The sequence below is a fragment of the Watersipora subatra genome, chromosome 10 (genome assembly GCF_963576615.1).
Source record: "Watersipora subatra chromosome 10, tzWatSuba1.1, whole genome shotgun sequence".
NCBI lineage: Eukaryota > Metazoa > Bryozoa > Gymnolaemata > Cheilostomatida > Watersiporidae > Watersipora > Watersipora subatra.
Genome location: NC_088717.1, coordinates 36,246,473 through 36,267,463, shown reverse-complemented (window position 1 = coordinate 36,267,463; position 20,991 = coordinate 36,246,473). Strand labels below are relative to the sequence as shown.

Here is a 20,991-nt window from a genome sequence, read left to right as displayed (position 1 = left end):
TAGCTTCATATATAATCAATATGTATGTACAGTAAGTTCACTATATGCTAATAAGTGTCGAAGTGTACAATATGTATGTACAGTAAGTTCACTATATGCTAATAAGTGTCGAAGTGTACAATATGTATGTACAGTAAGTTCACTATATGCTAATAAGTGTCGAAGTGTACAATATGTATGTACAGTAAGTTCACTATATGCTAATAAGTGTCGAAGTGTACAATATGTATGTACAGTAAGGTCACTATATTCTAATAAGTGTCGAAGTGTACAATATGTATATACAGTAAGTTCACTATATGCTAATAAGTGTCGAAGTGTACAATATGTATGTACAGTAAGTTCACTATATGCTAATAAGTGTCGAAGTGTACAATATGTATATACAGTAAGTTCACTATATGCTAATAAGTGTCGAAGTGTACAATATGTATGTACAGTAAGTTCACTATATGCTAATAAGTGTCGAAGTGTACAATATGTATGTACAGTAAGTTCACTATATGCTAATGAGTGTCGAAGTTGAAACAAACAAAAAATCGTTTTGTAAGAAGCTACAGGACTGAACTTCGTATAGAGCAGACAACTCTTTGTGTAAGCTCGGTCATATCAGAGTTGTTTTTTCAATGTTTGTAAAAACGTATTTATGAGGATCGCTGATTGTGCTAGAGTAAAATATCCAGAATAAAAATGATCTTCATAATGTCTGCTAGCATTGCTGACTTCGCAATTTGAGATTGTAGCGCATCTAGGACTATATATTGTTTTGTTTTCTGTAGAGCATTAATATTCTAAGGTAATTATTTTTACACATTTTTTATTTAGGAAAAACTATAAGGAGTGGTGACTAGTCAATAATAACCGGATGATGAGAAAGAAATAAATTGGGGCAGCTGCAAGGCATTCCTCATCTAGGGAGTTATGACTGCAGACAATACTTGGCTGCTGCACGGACTAGTCTTAATACTACCAGGTATCTACTTAGTATAATACTACATGGTGTCAGAATAACACGGGCTCGAGGTCTATAAGATTCAAAACAAGTTAAATAATTGAAAAGCAGATGAGACTGTAATATATGTATTTTTTGTGAAAGGTTGAAAACTTTTACGCTATAGGAACAATTCTGCTTACTATTTTATTGTCATGGATAGATATGGAGAAATTATGTTACTCATAGCTAATTCGAATCTACACACATCAGTGTAACATTTGCTTTGTCATTTTATTCTATTTTGACTATGTTCAGTTTGTGCACTTTTGCTTAGCTTGTGGGTACTAATTTGATTATTACTTGTTTAGGTAGTAGAGAGGTGTTAAGCTATTGTAAGCAATACTGATGTTTACCAGTAAAAGTTACTTTTTTATTCGATAAGTCAAACAACTAAAATACACAATTAACAGGATTTTAAACGATAATGTTACTGACAAAAGGTTAAAATAGCTATCTAAAATTACACTCTCACTCAAATGGTGGTCCACGTATAATTTAGTTTTGAACATTGTCGTTTTTCTTTGTATTTTGTTGTTTTTACCTTTTCATATGGCATTTGTTTTTTTAGGTCTCACTGGCTTTTGTGCTTTATAACAAAATAAAACAATTAAAGTTTTTTCTTATGAAAAATTTGTTTTAACTTATTAATTACAAATGCCTCGTGTTGCAAGGGTATAAAAACAACTTATAAACAGTGGCACATAGTGTAGTTGCCTGACGCTTGCCATTAGCCTGGCACATTGCCAATAGCTAATTTGAACAATAAACTTACTTGTAAGAGTCGTGAGAGCAAGCTTTAGTGATGATGCGTAATGCAGAGTGCTATGTGTATTTTAGCCCTGATAATGACTCAAGACTTATGACTTATCCGTTGCATCACGGGTAGCTTAATTGGATTGGTAATAGCCTATTGCTTGGGAGGTTCCAATATCAAATCCTTTGCGGGATCGCTAGATTCTAGTCGCTATAGCTAGACAGACCAAACTACAGATGATAAACTGAAAATTATATTTACAAAAGAATGATCAGTAGAAAAATTTCCAAGAAGTGTCACTAATAGTGACTAGATTGCATCAATATAGATAAACCTTTTGTGGTTAAAAAGTTTTTTCGAACGAATTACCACTTTTTTGCGTTCACTATTTTTGTCATAGCTCAAAAAACCATCTGTTTGGTCTTCATGAACTAGTACAGTCATACCTTTACATACGACTGCTTTAACATACACAAAACTCGAGATAAGAGCTGACTTTCTAGCAAGTTTCTTTGTTGAGATATGAGCAAGGCTCATGAGCATATGTGATCCTTATGAGTACCTGTGATCTATGGGCAAAGGTCATGAGTACCTGCTATCCTTAAGCAAGGCTTATGAGTACCTGTGATCCTTGGTAAAACTTATGAATAGATGGGATTTTTGGTAAGGCTTATGAGTATACGTGATCCTTTAGCAAGGCTTATGATTACGTGTAATCCTTAAACGTTCGACTAAAATACACTTTTACTAACAGTGAAACATTGATTCATTGTGACTCTGTTGTAGCAACTGTCTACTTGTTGGGTCAGATGTCATAAATTAAATGTATTTTAAAAGCTTGTCATTTCAAATCCGATTGATTCAAATTGTAACTAGTGTTATTATTGAAACAGGTTTATTTCTATGTTTGATCTCAGCCAAAGTATTACATGGCATACCAGTCACTCATTCACTCGTCCACTCATCCGCTCGTCTACTCACCCACCTGTTCACTCATCCACTTGTCTACCTGTCCACATGTCTGCATGTCTCACTTACCAAGGACTTACTGTTATGCTCCATATTTTTGTTCTTTAATGTTTTAACAATCAGTTTCTTGCTGCAGCTAATTACTTAGGAGTAAGGTTAGCTAACCAACAACTGGCACTAACTTTACTAGCTGTGATTGCAAGGCTGTGTATAATATTTATTACTATCATAAATTTAATCACTCATATAAATGGTAAAATATTAAAACATACAATGTATAAAACTTTTTATGTGTACAAAAAGATATATTACTAACGCATAATAAATATTTTAGAAACATCTTTAGTGATGGAAAATAATATAAATTTGTTCCTACTGTTATCACTATGTTTTTGTAGATAAAGCCACAAATATAATATCCAGGTTTGTAAATGTCAGTGAACCAGCACATAAATCAGTAGATAAGTACATGCCAACTGGGTGTTTAAAGATTTGTGAACAAGCTGAGAAAATTCAAAAATCAAAAACAGTGCCAAATAACTCATGATGGAGACAATGCGAGGTGAGATTCTAAAGACTATTCATGCAATCACTCATATTCTTCCTACAATAGAAAATGTTCAGTTTAGTGCTTATTGACAGAACAATAAGAGCTTGACGGAAACTATTCTATCCACAGAAACATTGCAGCGTTTTGATTATCAAATTTCACAATAATAAATACAATCTTTGCACTCAGAAAAATTGGCAGTAAAGATGAAAGTATCAAAAGTTGTTCGTCTCAACTCAAAGCGCAGAATAAAGTCTGATGGTATGTCTGTTGAAACCATGTAATGTGCACCAGTTTAAAATAGTTATATAATTGATAGTCAACGGTACTTTCCATATCTATATTCTGAGAGGACTATGAAGTTGATTGAGCCTCTTTAGTAGACCCTTGAGACACTGCTAGCTGGCTAATTGCTATTTTCTTCAAATACATCTGTGGAAAACTCTTAAACATGTTTACGATAGAAATAAAAATCTTACTAGATTTTGCAGCTTTTCTCATAATTGTATGTTTTTGCTTCTATTTGATTTCTTCTTTTCCTTTCATCAACTCTTCTTTTTCTTCTGCTGTCTTATGCCAGCGATTAACAAAGGCTCTGGGCAAGTCATCATCTGCTTGACTTGCTTCACTTTTGCTGACTTGTGCTGAATCTTTCCTTTTCATTGGCTGAGAATATTTAAGTTGCTGCTCTTTTCTTTCGTCTGTAGCCAAAATTGTAAGATCTTTATTTTTAACATTTGTGCTGTTTGTTAATTAAAGATTATAGGCTTTTTTATTAACTGTTTGTTTTTGAGCAAACACTTTGCAGCATGTTATCAATTTTATACACAATATTAAAATACCAATCTCTTATTAGTATACTAGCACCCTATATAACTATCTAATTATCTAGGCATCATGTAGTACCTAGTCATCATCTAGTACCTAGTCATCATCTAGTACCTAATCATCATCTAGTACCTAGTCAACATCTAGTACTTAGTCATCATCTAGTACCTAGTCATCATCTACTACCTAGTTATCATCTAGTACCTAGTCATCATCTAGTACCTAGTCAACATCTAGTACCTAGTCAACATCTAGTACCTAGTCGTCATCTAGTACCTAGTCATCATCTACTACCTAGTTATCATCTAGTACCTAGTCATCATCTAGTACCTAGTTATCGTCTAGTACCTAGTTATCATGTAGTACCTAGTCATCATCTAGTGCCTAGTCATCACCTAGTACCTAGTTATCATCTAGTACCTAGTCATCATCTACATGTAGTACCTAGTTATATTTAGTACCTAGATATCATTTAGTACCTAGTTATCACCTAATGTAAAGGTTTTGTGCGACCTTCACTTTCCTCCACTAGTACAATACTCGGTGTATGAGTTTATACATATATTTTCTGCTTAGTTCATAAGTTGTACAAGAACGCTCAAGTAACAGGCAATGAACACGCCCAGAACAGTTTTGCTCTTCTACACAAATGTTCGAGCTTATATAGCTGGTAAGCTCCGCCTCCGCTCTACTTGGCTGGACCCGGCACGGCTCGGCCCGGTTTGGCTCGGTCTTGACTCGGCACGGCTCTGGCTTGGCTTTGGCTTGGTTAAACGTAAGGGGATGCCATCTGCTACACACTCCCCTCCATTGGTGACTAAGGTCTCCAATTTATGTCCTGAGAGAGCACCAGTTGGCCCAGGGCCTCATGCTGGCGGGCTCCGTAGCGGAGGCGCTCCACCTCCTCCAGCAGTAGCTGGCGCTTCCGGCCCTCCAAGTGTCTCTGCCGTAAGACCGTCTGCATTGTCTCGGCAGCCTTCGTTTACTCTTGGGCGTCTTGTGCTAACAGCCGGGCCTGGCTGCGCTGGGTCTGCAGGAGTGTCTGGCTAGCTAGAGTCCTTCCCACTATCTCGGCCAGCTTCCGGGACCCAGCGGGATTCAAGGCTGTCTGGCTCCTCCTGGTCGAGGCCGGGCGAACCCGGGCTGAGGGGCACAGCTGAGTCCTGGCCTGCTGGACTCCTTTTCGCGGGCTACGGTGCCTCCTTCTTCTAGTAGTGGAGAGCAGGCAGCCATCGTCAGAGATCCTCGCTTGTTCTCCTAACAGAACTGCTCCCAGGAGTCCTGGTCAACCAGATACATCACCGGCTCTACTCCTCCCTGTTGGTGAGTAGCGTGGTGTAATAGCATTTGGTCTTTTGACACGTGCTGCCAGTCACAGGGGCACACAAACACGAGGTAGTGTTGTAAGACATCAAAGTGGATCCGCCGGGTGCTGGTTGTAAACTGGCATTGTAAACTGGTTATAAACTCCCGTTCTTCACCTGTTCCTCTGCTCGTGAGACCGTCCGAGAAGACAGGTATTTGATAGTCCTTACTATTGTCTTTTTCCACGGCCTGGTTTCCTCTGGCTCCAGTTCTTTTACGGGCGTGCTTTCTCTAACAGTAACAGCCGGCGGAGAAGTGGACAACTCTGGTGAGGGGAAGCTGACTCGTCTCCTCTTAGTGCGCACAGCAGCCACCCGGCACTCCTCTTCCATTTCTTCTGGCATGGCCTCACTGAGCAGATCCTCCACTCTCACCTCAGTTAGGGTTGCATCTAACAACGCCTCTGCTCCTTCTTCGGTAATTTCTAAGACGGCAGAGTCCGGTTGTTGTGTCATATCTAGCTCTGTGTTGTCCTCCTTGTAGGCCACTATGTTTGCCAGTGTTGGCCTCTCCATTCCTTCTCCAGCTTCTTGCAAGCTAATTGTGACCAAAGTCAATAAGTCTTGTAGTGATGTGTTGCCTTCGCTATCCATCTTATCAAGCATATTGATGTCATCCAGAAAAAACGAGGGCTTTAAAAGGAAAGCCTTGGTTGCGTCCGTGAGAACCGTTTTACAACTTTCCCGCACGACCTTCAGACCGTTTTCCGGCAATTCCATAGAATAACATACACCATCTTTGTACCGTTCCGGTCTCCTAGTTGTTTGGGCTGGTCTCGGATTGTGCCAGACTGGAGTTGATTGGATTGCGAGGTTGATGGGATCTGGTGTTGTGGTCCCTTCGGTCTCTACCGGGTTTGCTTCAGGTTCTCCCAGAACTTTTTCCCGCGTGGCCGGATTGATTTCTTTGGAGCTCGGAGGGCGTCTTTGGCTTTCTCCTTCCTCTGGTCCGGTCGGATTTTCTCTCGGAGTTATCTCCTGCCCTCGTTTTTCTGCAGCTTCTAGTAGCAACTTTTCTCAGCTGGGGGTGGAATTATGGGTACAGGGTCTATTCTGACCTCCTGCCTCCTCTCCAGCCTGCTGGGTCGAGCTCCTTTCATGTTAGAACCCCTCCTTGGCTCCAAGGTGGCCGGGGCTTGCCCCAACCTTTCTAGGCAAGCATGATAAAATTTCAGCCTTTCTTCGCTCTGAATGGAAAACTGGTCCTGTCGTTCCATCAGATATGTGTGGTTCCCCCAGGCCTTCAGGACCTGGTATGGTCCTACGAACTTTGCCCGCAGCTTGGGATTTTCTCCCCGTCTCCGGCGTCTATTCGTGAGCCATACCCAGTCGCCTGGAGCGTACAGCGGTGGCTTCTCTCGGTCCTCCTGTCTCACCTCCATCTGACTTTGTCGTAGCGCCTCATGCACTGTCTGCAGCCTCCGCTGCACCTTAAGAGCGTACTCGTGGGCAGGAAAGAACTCGGTTGGTGGTGAGTGGCTTTCCAGCTGGTCCGGCAACCTCAGCTCCCGTCCCAACATCAACATGTTGGCTGTCTCTCCGGTTGCGAAGTGTGGGGTGTCTCGGTATGCCTTCATCAGTTAGGGAAGCAGCAGGTTCCACTCGTCCTGTTCCCGGGTCAAAAGTAGTACCCTCAAGGAGTCTCCGAGTCCCCGATTGTTCCGTTCAACGATTCAGTTCGCCTGTGGGTGATAAGGAGTCGTATGGGTTTTCTCCACGTTTTAGAGTTGGCACAGTTCGGCCATCAGTTGGCTCTCAAATTGCGCCCCCTGGTTCATGTGGATCTGCTCGGGTAACTCCAGGTAGCAGAAGACCCGCTCATCCAGTGCGTTTGCGACCACCAGGCCGTGGCGTCAGGTGGTGCCAGTGATTCCTGCCATCAGGTGAAGTGGTCGGTGAGGACCAGCACCCACTTGTTCCCCCTAGGAGTGACCGGAAGTGGCCCCACCAGGTCCACGGCCACTTTCTGCCTGGGTTGTCTGGTGTAGAGCCTTCCTTTTCCTTCGGCCGCCTTTGTCCCTCCATGCTTTGCAGCCTGGCACACCTCACAACTCGCCTTCACAACTCTTATCGTTCTACCCACCCCAGAGTGAGCCAGGGTGTGTGCTTGCCACACCGTGGTCTTTCGCATGGCCGGGGGCAGATGGCGCACCATCTGGCGTGACCCTGCAGGGCCATGCGTGCTTCCAGCACGCTTTCCTGTCGTATGAGCAGAAAGCCTCGCATGTGATGCAGGATATCCAGCTCTCTTCTCCCGACTTCACATGTTCTGCTGGCACCTCTTTCCCTGTGGCGATTGCGCGATGCATGATGGCCACTACATGATGGTCCTTGTCCTGTGGCCTGTGTCCTTGCCAGCTCGCCCTTTGGTCCTGTTATCTCTGGTGTGGCTGGTAGCCCCTCGGAGGAACCTCCGGCACCCAGGTTCAATCCCGCCACTGTTGGAGCGGGAGTCCAGTGCGAGTTGCTGTCCGGCCCTCCGGGGTATGCGACGTTGCCCAGAGTCGATCCCGCCCTGTCAAGAGCGGGAGTCCCATCCAGGCAACTGGTCAGTGCTATCCAGGCACCCACGTGGCTAACAGCCCTTGTTCCCTTGCCAACTCTTTCTGTTAGGGTCCCCGTCTCTCTGCTCAATGCTCGCGCATTGCCGGCAGTCCTCGCAGGTTTGTCTGGTCAACCCATCTGCATTCCCGTGGCGAGTCCCTGACCGATGCTCCAAGACGTAGTGGAACTTAGCCAGGATCTCTAGCCACCGGGTTACCTGGTTCGAGAGATCCCTCCTCCTGCATAGCCACTGGAGTGACGCGTGGTCCATCCGTAAGAGAAACTCCTGGCCATGCAAATATGGCCGAAAGTGCTTCACTGCCTTTATCACCGCAAGCAGGTGAGGGTCTTGCTGTAGTAGGCAATGACTTTCTTGCAGCTCTCCTGTACTTGGGACAGCACGGCCCTCACTCCACATCCGCTGGCATCTGTGTCCAGGATGTAGTGCTTCCGTAGATCCGGGTAGCCCAAGATCGGGGCGGTGCTGATACTATCCTTCAGTGCGTTGAAGGCGATCTGTTCTCCTTCCGTCCATCTCGAGGGCTCTCCTTTTGCAGTCAGTCGGTGCAAGGAATGCGCTATAGTGGCGAACTCCAGAATATATTGTCGGTAATAGCCGACCGTCCCGAGGAATTCTTGGAGTTCTTTCACTCCGCGCGGGGTCGGCCATCCCGTGACTGCTTTCACCTTGTCGGGGTCTGTAGAGACTCCGTCCTGGCTTACTATGTGGCCCAGGTAGCGGACCTGGGGTTGCAATAGTTTGCACTTGGATGGCTTCAACTTCAGTTCGGCCTTGTTGAGTCTCTGGAAAGCCTCCTCCAGCCGATGCAGATGCGTATCGAAGTCCGGGGCGATGACTATAATATCATCTAGATATAGTAGCAGCTTTCTCTAGTGGAGGCCGTGTAGCACACGTTCCATGAGTCTTTGGAAGGTGGCAGGGGCGGACGTCAGTCCGAAAGGCAACACCTTCCATTTCCATAATCTGGACCGTGTCGAGAAGGTCGACTTCTTCTGCGCCTCTGCATCCAGGGGTACCTGCCAGTACCCGCTCACCAGGTCGAGCGTGCTGAAATAGCGGCTGCCGGCCAGGGCGTCCAGGCTGTCGTCGATCCTGGGTAGCGGGTAGGCGTTCTGCTCGTTTAGACGCTGGTAGTCGAAGCAGAAGCCCAACTTCCCGTCCTTCTTCCGGACCAACACCACAGAGGAGCTCCAAGCTCCTCCAGCTGGCTCGATCAGCCCCCGCTTGAGCAGATCCTGAACCTGCCTTTCGGCCTCGGCCTCCTTCTTCGGTCCGAGTCTGTGAGGGTTTGTCGGATTGGCTGGGCGCCCTCCTTAAGTGGAATGGAATGTTCCACCTCGGTGGTACTTCCTACGTCGTCGTCACCTGTACTGAACACGGTGGCATATCGACTCAGCAAGGAAGCCAACCTCGCTGTTTGACCTGATTCCTCACAGTTTGGCCTGGCTGCCTGGAACAGTTCCTCAAGGTGAGCCGGCACTCCATTGATTGAAGTCGGACTGTCGTCACACAGTAAGGGATCATCCTCTTCAACCTGCAGGGTCTCCACTCTTGTGTAAGTAAGTGCCGATAGTGGCTCCGGACCGAAAAGTCAATGGCCACTCTGTAGCATTTATGCAGCGGGTGATGACCTGTCCCCTGGGTCCCCACCTATTCAAGCTATTTGCTATCAGAGGTCCGTCGGGAAATCCTTCGATCAGTCCCATGGGCCAGTAATTTTGCATGGTGATGCGACAGTGTATTGCCATCTCTGTCCGGGTGAGAACCACTACTTCCCTTATACCTTTACCTTGCTCTGTAGCAGCCACTCATGTCAATTTGTGCAGACTAGCTGTCTGCCATCCGTTCGGACCACCGGCTGCTCAAATTCGAGAGAGCACTGATGGGCCAAGAAGAATGGCATTCCAGGTATGGCGTCCTCACTCAGACGGGTAACTACAAAGACTTCCTCTGTTTTTACATCTCACAGGCAGATGGCCAGACGGATTATCCTGTAGAAGGGGAGCCCTGTTCCATCAGCCAATAGTCCATGGCTGTCACTCTCCTCGAGTTGGTCCCGTATGGCTCCTGGCAATCAGTCGAAGACCTGCTTATTGATCAGGTTTATGGTGCATCCTGTGTCCAAAAGAAACTGGATGGGCCGCCCCTCCACTCTTCCTAGAAGGAAATAGCTGGTGGAGTGAGGTCGGCTGAGGGCTTGCGTCCTAGAGTTCTTCCAAGACATATTCCGGGAGGCCTGGGAGCCATCCTTTCTGCAGTGGGGCGGGGTCGGTCCCTCAGGCTGTCCTACGTCCGGGGTAGGCCCGCGGCTTCTGTGATTGCCATGCCCAAGGCGGAGAAAGGGTCGGCCATGCCACCTTTAAGGTAGGCTTCCGACTATCCGGTCCAGTGGGGGTGGTTCTTGCTGTCTGGGTTGGAGGGGATTTGGGGGTCACCCTCCTTCATTCCTTTCCTTCCTTCCTTTCCTTCCTTCAGGGCTACGTCCCTGCCATTTGCATAGAGGGGCGTAGGTGGTATCCGAGACAGTGGGAATGTTCAGATTGGCCTCACTCAAAGACTGGTAGTAGTTTCGTGTCTCTACAGGCCTTTCCTGTGCATGTTTTTTCCTCGGCCTAGTCCTTGCTGGTTGAGACCAACCGTTGGCTGTCACTGAATCCCGTGTAGTCCTATTGTGTTTCCAGGGTTGTTTGGCCTTGGTACAGACAGTAGTCAGAGCTACTGCTGTGACCATTTTTTGTTTCCCAAAGCCGGTTTGGTGTAGCGAGGGCAATTCTTTCGTACGTGCCCCGGTTGCACACATTTCTAACAAAGGGTAGCTGGCTTGCTCCTCCTCTTGCTTAGAGTGCGAACCTGCTCCTGGAACCATTCCACCTTGTCCATGAGAGTTTGGACCAGCCGGGCTAGTCATCCTATAACATCAGTTTCGGTCAAGTTCACCTGGTGGGAGGTTCCTCCTTCCAGGGTTCGTACCGAAGATTTGGTGGATTTACGCTCACCTCCTTGGATCTGGAGGTAGTTGTTCCCAGCCCGTATCATCAGCCCCAGCATCAGCCAGCGTGGAAGTATGTACAGCCAACAGATGTCGCTGCAAGGCAGGGTTCCTTAGTGAGCTGCAGAAGGTCTCCATAGCCATACTATTTTGGTGTCGATTCGGCAGGTCCCCGTACGCAATGCGTACCAACCTTTCGACCTCCATAGCATGCTCTTGAAATGTCATCCTTCTCTCTCGCCTAAGGGCATTAAGCTGGCTTAGTGCCTGCCTGGCAGAGAGCCCGAATCTTGCCCGGAGGGCATTGAGAATGGCTTCTTGGTCCTCGGCCCGTCTGCAGTCCTCAGCCTGTTTGCCCAGTGCTTCCCGGCGGTGTACTTGGGTCGCTCCTTCTGTCCACTGTTTGGCGTCGGCTACCTCTGTGAAGCGAGCGATGAAGTACTCCACATCTCCCTTTCCAGTGTACTGGGGAGTCCTAAAATGTGGTGCCGGTTCCTGAGCCCTTGGCATCAGTAGTACCTGTTCTAGTGCCTCGACTAGTCGGTCGGTTACCGAGTCAGCACTTCTTGCTCTCCTATTGGTCATGTCTGGTTTTCAGTAAGTTTCTACTTTCTTCCCAGAGCAGTGCCTCTACTGTGTCCGTGGCTGTCGGCTCCTTTCCGGGTTTCTTCCTGTAGGAAGTTCTTCCGGTAAGAGCTCACTGCCTCCTCGGGCAAGTCCTGTCGGAGCCTTTAGTAGGTTTCTGCTCCCGGAGCAGTACATCCACTAGGTCCAATACTGCAGGGCTTTCCGCAGCTCTCTCTGGGTTTGTTTCTGTAGGAAGTTCTTCCAGTAGGAGTACGCTGCCTCTTCAGGTAAATCCTGTCGGAGCCTCTAGTCGGTTTCTGCTCCTGGAGCAATGCATCTGCGGGTTCCGATACCGCAGGGCTTTCCACAGCTCTCTCTGGGTTTCTTCCCGTAGGAAGTTCTTCCAGTAGGAACACGCTGCCTCCTCAGGTAAGTCCAGTTGGAGCCTTTAGTAGGTGTCTGCTCCCGGACCAGTGCATCTACTGGGTCCGATACCACAAAACTTTCCACAGATCTCTCTGGGTTTCTTCCTGTTGTCAGGAAGTTCTTCCAGTAGGAGCAGTGTCGCCATTTTTCAGGCAGCCCAGTTTATCCAGAATCCAGTGATCCTTCCAGTGTCCAGTGATCCTGATGCGAGTCCTGTGGTGGAGTTCATGGGATCGTCAGCGATCCCACTGCTGCCATCCGTGTAAAGGTTTTGTGCGACCTTCACTTTCCTCGACTAGTACAATACTCGGTGCATAAGTTCATACATATGTTTTCTGCTTAGTTCATAAATTGTACAAGAATGCTCAAGTAACAGGCAATGAACAGGCCCAGAACAGCTCTGCTCTTCTACACAAATGTTCAAGCTTATATAGCTAGTAAGCTCCGCCTCCGTTCTACTTGGCTGGACCTGGCACAGCTCAGCCCGCCTCGGATCGGTCTTGACTCGGCACGGCTCTGGCTTGGCTTTGGCTTGGCTAAACGTAAGGGGACGCCATTCGCCACACTAGTACCTAGTTATCATCTAGTACCTAGTCATCACCTAGTATCTAGTCATCATCTAGTACTTAGTCATCATCTAGTACCTAATTATCATCTAGTACCTAGTCATCACTTAGTACCTAGTTATCATCTAGTACCTAGTCATCATCTAGTACCTAGTCACCATCTAATACATAGTCATCATCTAGTACCTAGTTATCATCTAGTACCTAGTCATCATCTAGTACCTAGTCATCATCTACTACCTATTTATCATCTAGTACCTAGTCATCACCTAGTATCTAGTCATCATCTAGTACCTAGTGATCATCAAGTACCTAGTTACCATCTAGTACCTAGTCATCATCTGGTACCTAGTCACCATCTAGTACCTGGTCATCATCTAGTACCTAGTTATCATTTAGTACCTAGTCATCATCTAGTACCTAGTCATCATCTAATACCTAGTCACCATCTAGTACCTAGTCATCATCTAGTACCTAGTCATCATCTAGTACCTAGTCATCATCTAGTACCTAGTCATCATCTAGTACCTAGTCATCACTTAGTACCTAGTCATCATCTAGTACCTAGTCATCATCTACTACCTAGTTATCATCTAGTACCTAGTTATCATCTAGTACCTAGTCATCATCTAGTACCTAGTCATCATCTACTACCTAGTTATCATCTAGTACCTAGTTATCATCTAGTACCTAGTCATCATCTAGTACCTAGTCATCATCTACTACCTAGTTATCATCTAGTACCTAGTTATCATCTAGTACCTAGTCATCATCTAGTACCTAGTCACCATCTAGTACCTAGTCATCATCTAGTACCTAGTCATCATCTAGTACCTAGTCATCACTTAGTACCTAGTCATCATCTAGTACCTAGTCATCATCTACTACCTAGTTATCATCTAGTACCTAGTTATCATCTAGTACCTAGTCATCATCTAGTACCTAGTCACCATCTAGTACCTAGTCATCATCTAGTACCTAGTCACCATCTAGTACCTAGTCATCATCTAGTACCTAGTCATCATCTACTACCTAGTTATCATCTAGTACCTAGTTATGATCCAGAACCTAGTCATCATCTAGTACCTACTGATCATCTAGTACCTATTCGTCCTTTAGCACTTCTGCCAAAGATTTACAAAACATCTATAATAGCCATAAATTAATCTTCTAGCTTTTGAAGCTATAAGCTGATTTTCAGAGAAAGACAATCAGCTATAGCTTCCAAAAGCTGAAATATTGTAGCAACTCACTCGGAGAGACAGTCTGCTCTATAGCAAGAACAATATGAGCCCATTGACGTAGCCACTCTTTCTGTGTTTCACTGACGTGTGTGTATGTGTTGCCCATCATGGCAATCAGCATGTTTATGAGCAACAAGGTGACGAGTATCATGTAGAACACAAAGACAACCTTTCCCATGACTTCATGCGTTGTGTACTGGAGATCTTCATACATGGTGCTAAACTCACCTGTTGAAGTCATAAGAGAGCTACTGCAAGCAAAGTTGTGAACATTTTCAAAATTCATAAAATTGTAAACACCTTATCTAGCAAATGAAAGTCTTTTTTCTAGAGGTAACTGTTTTATTTTTAGGGTAGAATTTATAATAATTATTACTATTTATAGTTAAGAAATGCAATTTCTATTGTGGAATTTTATAAATGTGTGAATCGGAAAGGTGGTTGGTCAACAGTGGTTTACTGCTGTTGCATGTAGCAATGCACTTTCGTAATAAACAGTAACTTTGTCAAAATAAAGTGACCTCGTGTGGTGGTAAACATGGTGAATCAATTGTTAAACTATAGTGCCTATAATTATTTCATTATATTATATTGTTTTATGTACTAGTATCAGCCATTTGAACCAAAGGGGTTAAAAAGAACCTTCATCGCTCAAATTCATGCTCCTTCCTCTGCACAGGGGAAGAAAAGAAGACAGTTCAAATGTGATTGTCTAAAATACAATACTATGTACATGTAAGTAAAGTAGCCTTTGTGCTTGTATAATTAATAGGGGAGCTCTTTTAACTTACCCATACTCATGTAAAACATGCCCATTAAGGCCTCTGGTGGATTGGCGAATGGAGTCGTCTTGTTTTCTGGGTGATTGTAGTTTAGGTGGATCACATACATAGACTGCAAAAATATGTGAATCACGTTGTAATTGAACATGGATCTTAGACTAAACTTTTGGCAAGGAAAGCTTAGAAAGAAATTCAGCAATTTCTAAGAGCTCGTATGTCCAAGATGGTGCCTTATGAAATTAGCTTGTTTCTAAACTGAGCTGTAAAGAAGTTTTTAGATATGATTTTAATTTACTGGTCAAATTTTATAGATCGTCAACTAATGTTGATATTATAAAAACAGTCAAATTGAATAATTTGTATAAGCAGCTCGTTACATAACTGTATCACATCATATTAATTTATTAGATTTTAAGGTTATTTCTAACAATCTTGAGATTGAAAACTTTTACAAATCTCCCTTCCACAAACCTTTGACATGACCAACTCGTTTGGTGTCAAATTAGAAATGTTTGACTTATCAATGTTTAAAGTATTTCATCAATCTCAGTTCAACTTGTTTGCTGTTCTTGCATTCCAGTTACTTACAAGTTACTGTTGTGTCACCCCGGTGAAGAAGAAATAAAACAAGCAATCTAAATTTGCTAAGAGCAGCTTATTTGTAGAAAACAACTGTTCTGATACCACAAAAGCATTGCGTCAGATCCAAGATATGTGGTACAAGTTATTTTACCAGACAGGGCCTATACACTTGTCATGTGCTGTCAGATGAAGTTCCAGATACATTCCGGATAATGAATAACATAAAGACACCTGCTGTATGTGTCAAGCTTTAAAGATAATGTTGAAATCTGTAGCATGACAAGTGGTAAGCATTATCACTCCGCTGTGACACTTTCCTAGCTATAGATATTATAAAGACACCTGCTGTATATGTCACACTTTAAATATGATGATATCTGTGACATGACAAGTAGTAAGCATTCTCATGATATCAGTTCATTAGATAGTACCTGTGAGAAACCAGTCAGAAATACGAAGTATATGGTAAAGAACCGGAACAAATCACCAACAAGCATTTTGTAGATCATCGTAACAAATGGCCCAACCGTCTTGAATCCACGACAAAAGAACAGGCAATGGGAAGCTGTCATGAGAACAGTTATGATTGTCAAGACATTCTAAAATCATCAAAATTATAATAGTTAAATTAGAAACCTTTAGTGCAACTCAGTCAGAAAATAAAAAAATCAAATTTAAAATTAAAACCATTAAATTAAAAGTAAAAGCTCTAAAATCAAAACTACTAGCTTTAAAAAATACAATCAATGCAATTGACATCATTTAATTTGAAGGCATAAAATTTAAAGTCATTAGAATTGAAATATTTAAAAATTAAAATCACTGAAATTAAGCTACACACAAGCATGTTGCTTATCACATATGTAAAACGCCTTTATATCATAAGAACTTTTTTTAAATACTACTAAAGACCAATATCATTATTTTATTTATGTAATTAGTTTTTCCATTTGGTATGATTTGTTTCTGTCTGCATCGGCTGTTGAATTCAAGATCAAATCAAATCACAAACCAAGGAGTTACAGACAATGTATGTTTTAAAGCATTTGTAATCAATGGCTACCAGAAGAGTGATAATCAGCCATAGCTAAGCCTATAGCAGCGAGCTGCTTATGGTAAGCTATGGAAGACTTGTCTATAAACATAACTTGACTTTCAGGAAAATTCACAGAGACATATTTTAGCATGTGCTGAAATGATGAAAGAGTGGACTGAGTACAGTCTTTTGTCTGTAATTTATTATGGTAAGGGCCTTAGACTAAGCTCTATAAATTATTATGGTAAGGGCCTTAGACTGAGCTCTATAAATTATTATGGTAAGGACCTTAGACTGAGCTCTATAAATATGTGTAGCTCTTCTCCTGGTGTAAAGTGTACTGCTTAAAATAGCTGTTTACCTCATAGGTGGCCAAGTGTTTGCTGAATGAACAGAAGATTCTGCTAGGAACCATGAGTAGGACGAGGATACATGACACGTAGAACAAGGCGAGAGATGGAGCCGACTGCCAAATAGAGAATCAGGTTAGATAGAAAACACAATCTACAGTAAAATTAAATCTTTCAAAATTTTCATACACTTACAGCACACACTATGACTATTGAAATAAATATTTATAAAAAAAACCTTACCCAAGTTTATGAACTTCCGGTTACTTCAACAATCTTCAATTCAATATCTTAGCTCCTCCACAATACTGTTAGATTACTAGTTTTTAAAACACGTCACTCGACTCACATAATAATTTCTGATTTTTGTCTTTTCGTTATTTTCTTTTTTTTACCTGTATTAAGAAAAATCATGTTGTTGATGATTTCCAATGATAATAAAAATTATAAATACAAACAAAATGACCTGTAAATATCCTTTAAAAATATACACAATTTATTTTTGGCCTTCTTAGTAGCAAAAATGCTGCAGTATACATGTACTTATGTTGCCATCTGTAGTATAAAAATCATGAACCAAAACTGTTTGGCTTTTTTGTCGCTCATTTACTCTTTGAAGTTGATTATGTCTTTCTACATGAACTAAGAGCATGTTTTTCATTAGAATCAGCATTTAGCTTGCAGTCTGTATGTTCTGTTATAGTAATTTATCAGCTAACATTCTAAACTTGCCATCATTTCAGGAAATGAGTGAGACTTTATCGGAAAGTATTGTTACAAAATATGATATTATTAGAGAAAGTTCTACCTAACAACATTTGAACTGGCGATTAGAATTTAAAACATTTAAAACAGTTTTAATTTAAAACACTTTAGGTTTAAAACTTAAATTTGAACTTTCAATTTTAATTGGGTTATGAAATGTTTTAAAATTAAAAAGTTAAATTCATTTCAAATTAAGTTTTAAAAAATTGTAACGAACCCTTAAGAAAAGAAGTGGTTTAATAAAATCTCATAAGCTAAATTCTACTTTAAAAATTTACAAAGGTACCCAAAGCAACTCTAAGAATCTTTGCCTGCCAGTTTGTTTGATATTTATTGCTGCTGAAATCAAGTAGATGACGACTCCAAGTACAGTGATGATCTCCATTGAGAGTCTGGTGTAATCTCTAGCTCCATACTTTATACCTGCAAGTAGATAAGAAAGAAACTTAGTGGAAATTTTTTGATATAATCATGTGTTAGATTTTTGGCTAGTTAGTTCATATGCAAGAGAAAAAAACTAATAATAATCTTTACTGTAATAAGAGTCGTGTCCACTTGTTCGAAGTCATGCTAAGAGCGTTAGAAAAAATTACACCGCACAGAAATCAAACCCACGTATTTAGTTTTCCAGTTAAGCATGCTACAAACTGAACCACTACCAACTAAACCACATTACACTGCACAGGAATCGCACCCAAATATTAAGCATTCCAGTTAAGCGTGCTACAAACTGATCCACTCAACCGCCTTTGCCACATCTATGAATATTTGTGCAGATACTTATTACATATGACGACCCCTCACGCCGCTCTAGACTTCCAGGGTACTAGTACTGATAATAGTCACAGGTAATAATAATGCTATAATGGGTATAACAAACTGGCTAGAGAAGAGTAAAGGAAACAAAAACACATTGAAACAAGGTTGGTACATGATAGGTGCATGATAAAGTAGTAACGGTCCAACTTGATGAGGTCCTAGAGGGAAATGATAAAAGAAATATCTTGTGAAAGACAAATATTCAAGCAAAGTACAGTCGGCGTTCCCATAACGTATACCTCTTACAACGTAAACTCGAGATAACTTAAAGAACTTATGCAAAGTTTTTGCTTCGTACTATGTAAAAAAATCTATATAGCGTAAAGCGTCGGGTTGGGCAAATTCTCAAATTTGATTTGCGTGTTAATCTATCTCGCACGACTTGCGAAAGAAAAAACGACATGCTTATAGCGGTATATCTATTATATATACAACTTTCGAGACATTCTAGTTCATCGTGATAAATTTTCAGGTGTGTCGACAAAACACAGAATAGGATAGCTGCGTAATAGCTCTAAATACAAAGGTGATTGATTGGTGCAGGTGCTACCATGTCGGTCTACCAATCTAAATGTGACGAGTTGGAATATTGCTGAAAATTCTATTATATCTTAACCTTGACCTCTGGGTGCAAATAGACAATGACCAGGTAGTACTGCTTTTTATAGTAAAGATTTTTTGTTTTGCTTTATTGCAGACGTATAAAATATTTTCTATTAGTTTTACTTTGCAAAATAAACTTTACTGTTTAGAAAAAAACAAGTAAATCATTGTAAATGAATGTCGAAGATGTGTAGTTCTCATAACTTATTGTAAAAATTAACACAATCACTCTCTATAAAACCAGTCAGATTGATCAAAAAAGGAGAAAAGTTGTTGATGCAAACCAATATTAGATACTGCAGTTGCAGTACAGCATACAAATTAAAAGAGTCAAGTCAAGTTTTTCCTTTTTATATAGCCAAAGGGGTTAGTTTGAAAAGACCTTAGAACGGATCAAACAATCTACATGTATTGTACTGTTCTTATAACGTAAAATCCTTATAACGTAAGCATTCTTGGAACGGATTATTTACATCGTATGTGATTCAGGCAGTCGACTGTACTTGTGGAAGAGATAAGGAACTTGAACACATCTGGCTTGCCATTCTTGATGATGAGGGAGTTAGTGATAAGGAGAGAGTAAAAATGGCAGGATTTAGCGAGGTACCCAACAAAACTGTGGTGAACCTTTGTAACTATGCAGTAGCGACTGTAGGAATATATTACTTTTGAACTGTAGAAATAAATGTAAAGTGAATAGATCAGAACCGAAAAAAGAGATACAATATGCTATTCCATTAGAATTTAACATTCATAACACACAAATAAATAAATGTTATAAATAATACAAGTTACTATTTTTATACTTAGCTTGGCTATAATAGATGTCAGAAATCTGCACATCTGATGTACCTAAGCAACTATAGATACTCTACTTTGGTAATCTAATCTGGCTAAGTAGTCTCCAAGTAAACTGATACAAAAGACTCTCAAATATGTCAAAAGTTGAAACTCAGTTTAATTTTCCTGATAATCTTTACTATAATAAGAGTCAAGTTCGTCTGTCTGAAGCATCAGGTAATCTTCAGACTGAAAATTACAATAGTGAATAAGCAAACCTATTTTTAACAATTTCATTTTTCTATAATTTACATTTTTTCGAAATAAATACACTCTCACTTAATTTTTGCGAGGGTATTTTTGCTATGACGATTGTAAATGTATAATTATAATATATATATATGATGTTATACCCACAGCCGTACTTTTTGCTGACTAACATGATCGTGACCGGCTGTTAGTTAACAGTCTGATCTATCGGTGATAGTTAATATTACCAGTAATACAAGTAAGCCAAGTTCGTCTGTCTGAAGCCTCATGAAAATGTTAGAAAAAATGATTGCATCATACAAGATTTGACAACATTTTGATTTTGATTTGACATTTGATTTTGACAACATTCAACTTTACCACCCAACGCACTACCACCTGGACCAATTGCTATGCATTTATGCATACTTATTCTCTGCGCTCTATTGACACACCTGATGATCTCTCACAGCGCATTATACTACCAGAGTACAAGTACAGTGTATACCCTAGGACACTTATATTTCGCTAGTATTTAGTTTCGTGAATAGCTCACAGAGTAAAATTTTGCAGCAACTTAATTTCGCAGCTCTGATGAGTGCGAAAATATAGTGATGTGAAAATAAATGCAGTGGAACAAACATAATTAGATTCCTCAGGTTCAGTTCACCAATAAAAAAGATTTCAATTTGCGACTAGTTTGTAATTGTGAACCGCAGGTAGAATGGTGTGGGCAAGGTCGATAATGCAATTTGATCGCTTGCTGCCATTTGTTTCTTGGACTATCAACAAGCCCGTTTTCTCTGGGGCGGCTGGCCGGCTGAGCCGCCCCAACTTTTTGGGAATTTTTTACGGTAAGTACAGTCCAACTCGGATAACTCGCCCTCGGATAAAATGTAACGTTTCATCTCAAACACACTAGTGGACCAATTTTTATTTTGATTACAAAATCGGAATCAGCATGTCTGATTTACATATGAAAAAAACAAAAACACTGATCATGGCAGTTATGGTTTAACTCGAATGGATTTGTTTGGTCAGTTCCAACGCAATGATAAACTGCTTCAGATAACTCGACCTCAACATCATTTATTCGAAAAGTTATTTGCCCAACGGCCATGGACACGGTTTTTATCGCTGTAGAATATCACTTCATTCCAAGCCATAGAGACAAACATCAACTTCTAGTAGTTCTTAGGCATCATTAT

At 41.7% G+C, this 20,991-nt stretch overlaps 1 protein-coding gene across 1 annotated transcript in view; it reads right to left on the bottom strand.

Annotated features, from left to right (window-relative positions):
• Positions 1-3,135: 3,135 nt before the first annotated feature.
• Positions 3,136-20,991, bottom strand: part of LOC137407010 (transient receptor potential cation channel subfamily V member 5-like) — a 35,570-nt gene continuing 17,714 nt past the window's right edge. The window contains exons 12-18 of the mRNA XM_068093613.1: positions 17,619-17,755; positions 16,579-16,683; positions 15,613-15,780; positions 14,609-14,711; positions 13,827-14,045; positions 3,747-3,968; positions 3,136-3,321 (exon numbers count right to left, since the gene is read on the bottom strand). Of these exons, the coding sequence (XP_067949714.1) occupies positions 3,787-3,968; positions 13,827-14,045; positions 14,609-14,711; positions 15,613-15,780; positions 16,579-16,683; positions 17,619-17,755 (914 nt within the window). The 3' untranslated portion in view covers positions 3,136-3,321; positions 3,747-3,786. The remainder of the gene's footprint in view (positions 3,322-3,746; positions 3,969-13,826; positions 14,046-14,608; positions 14,712-15,612; positions 15,781-16,578; positions 16,684-17,618; positions 17,756-20,991) is intronic.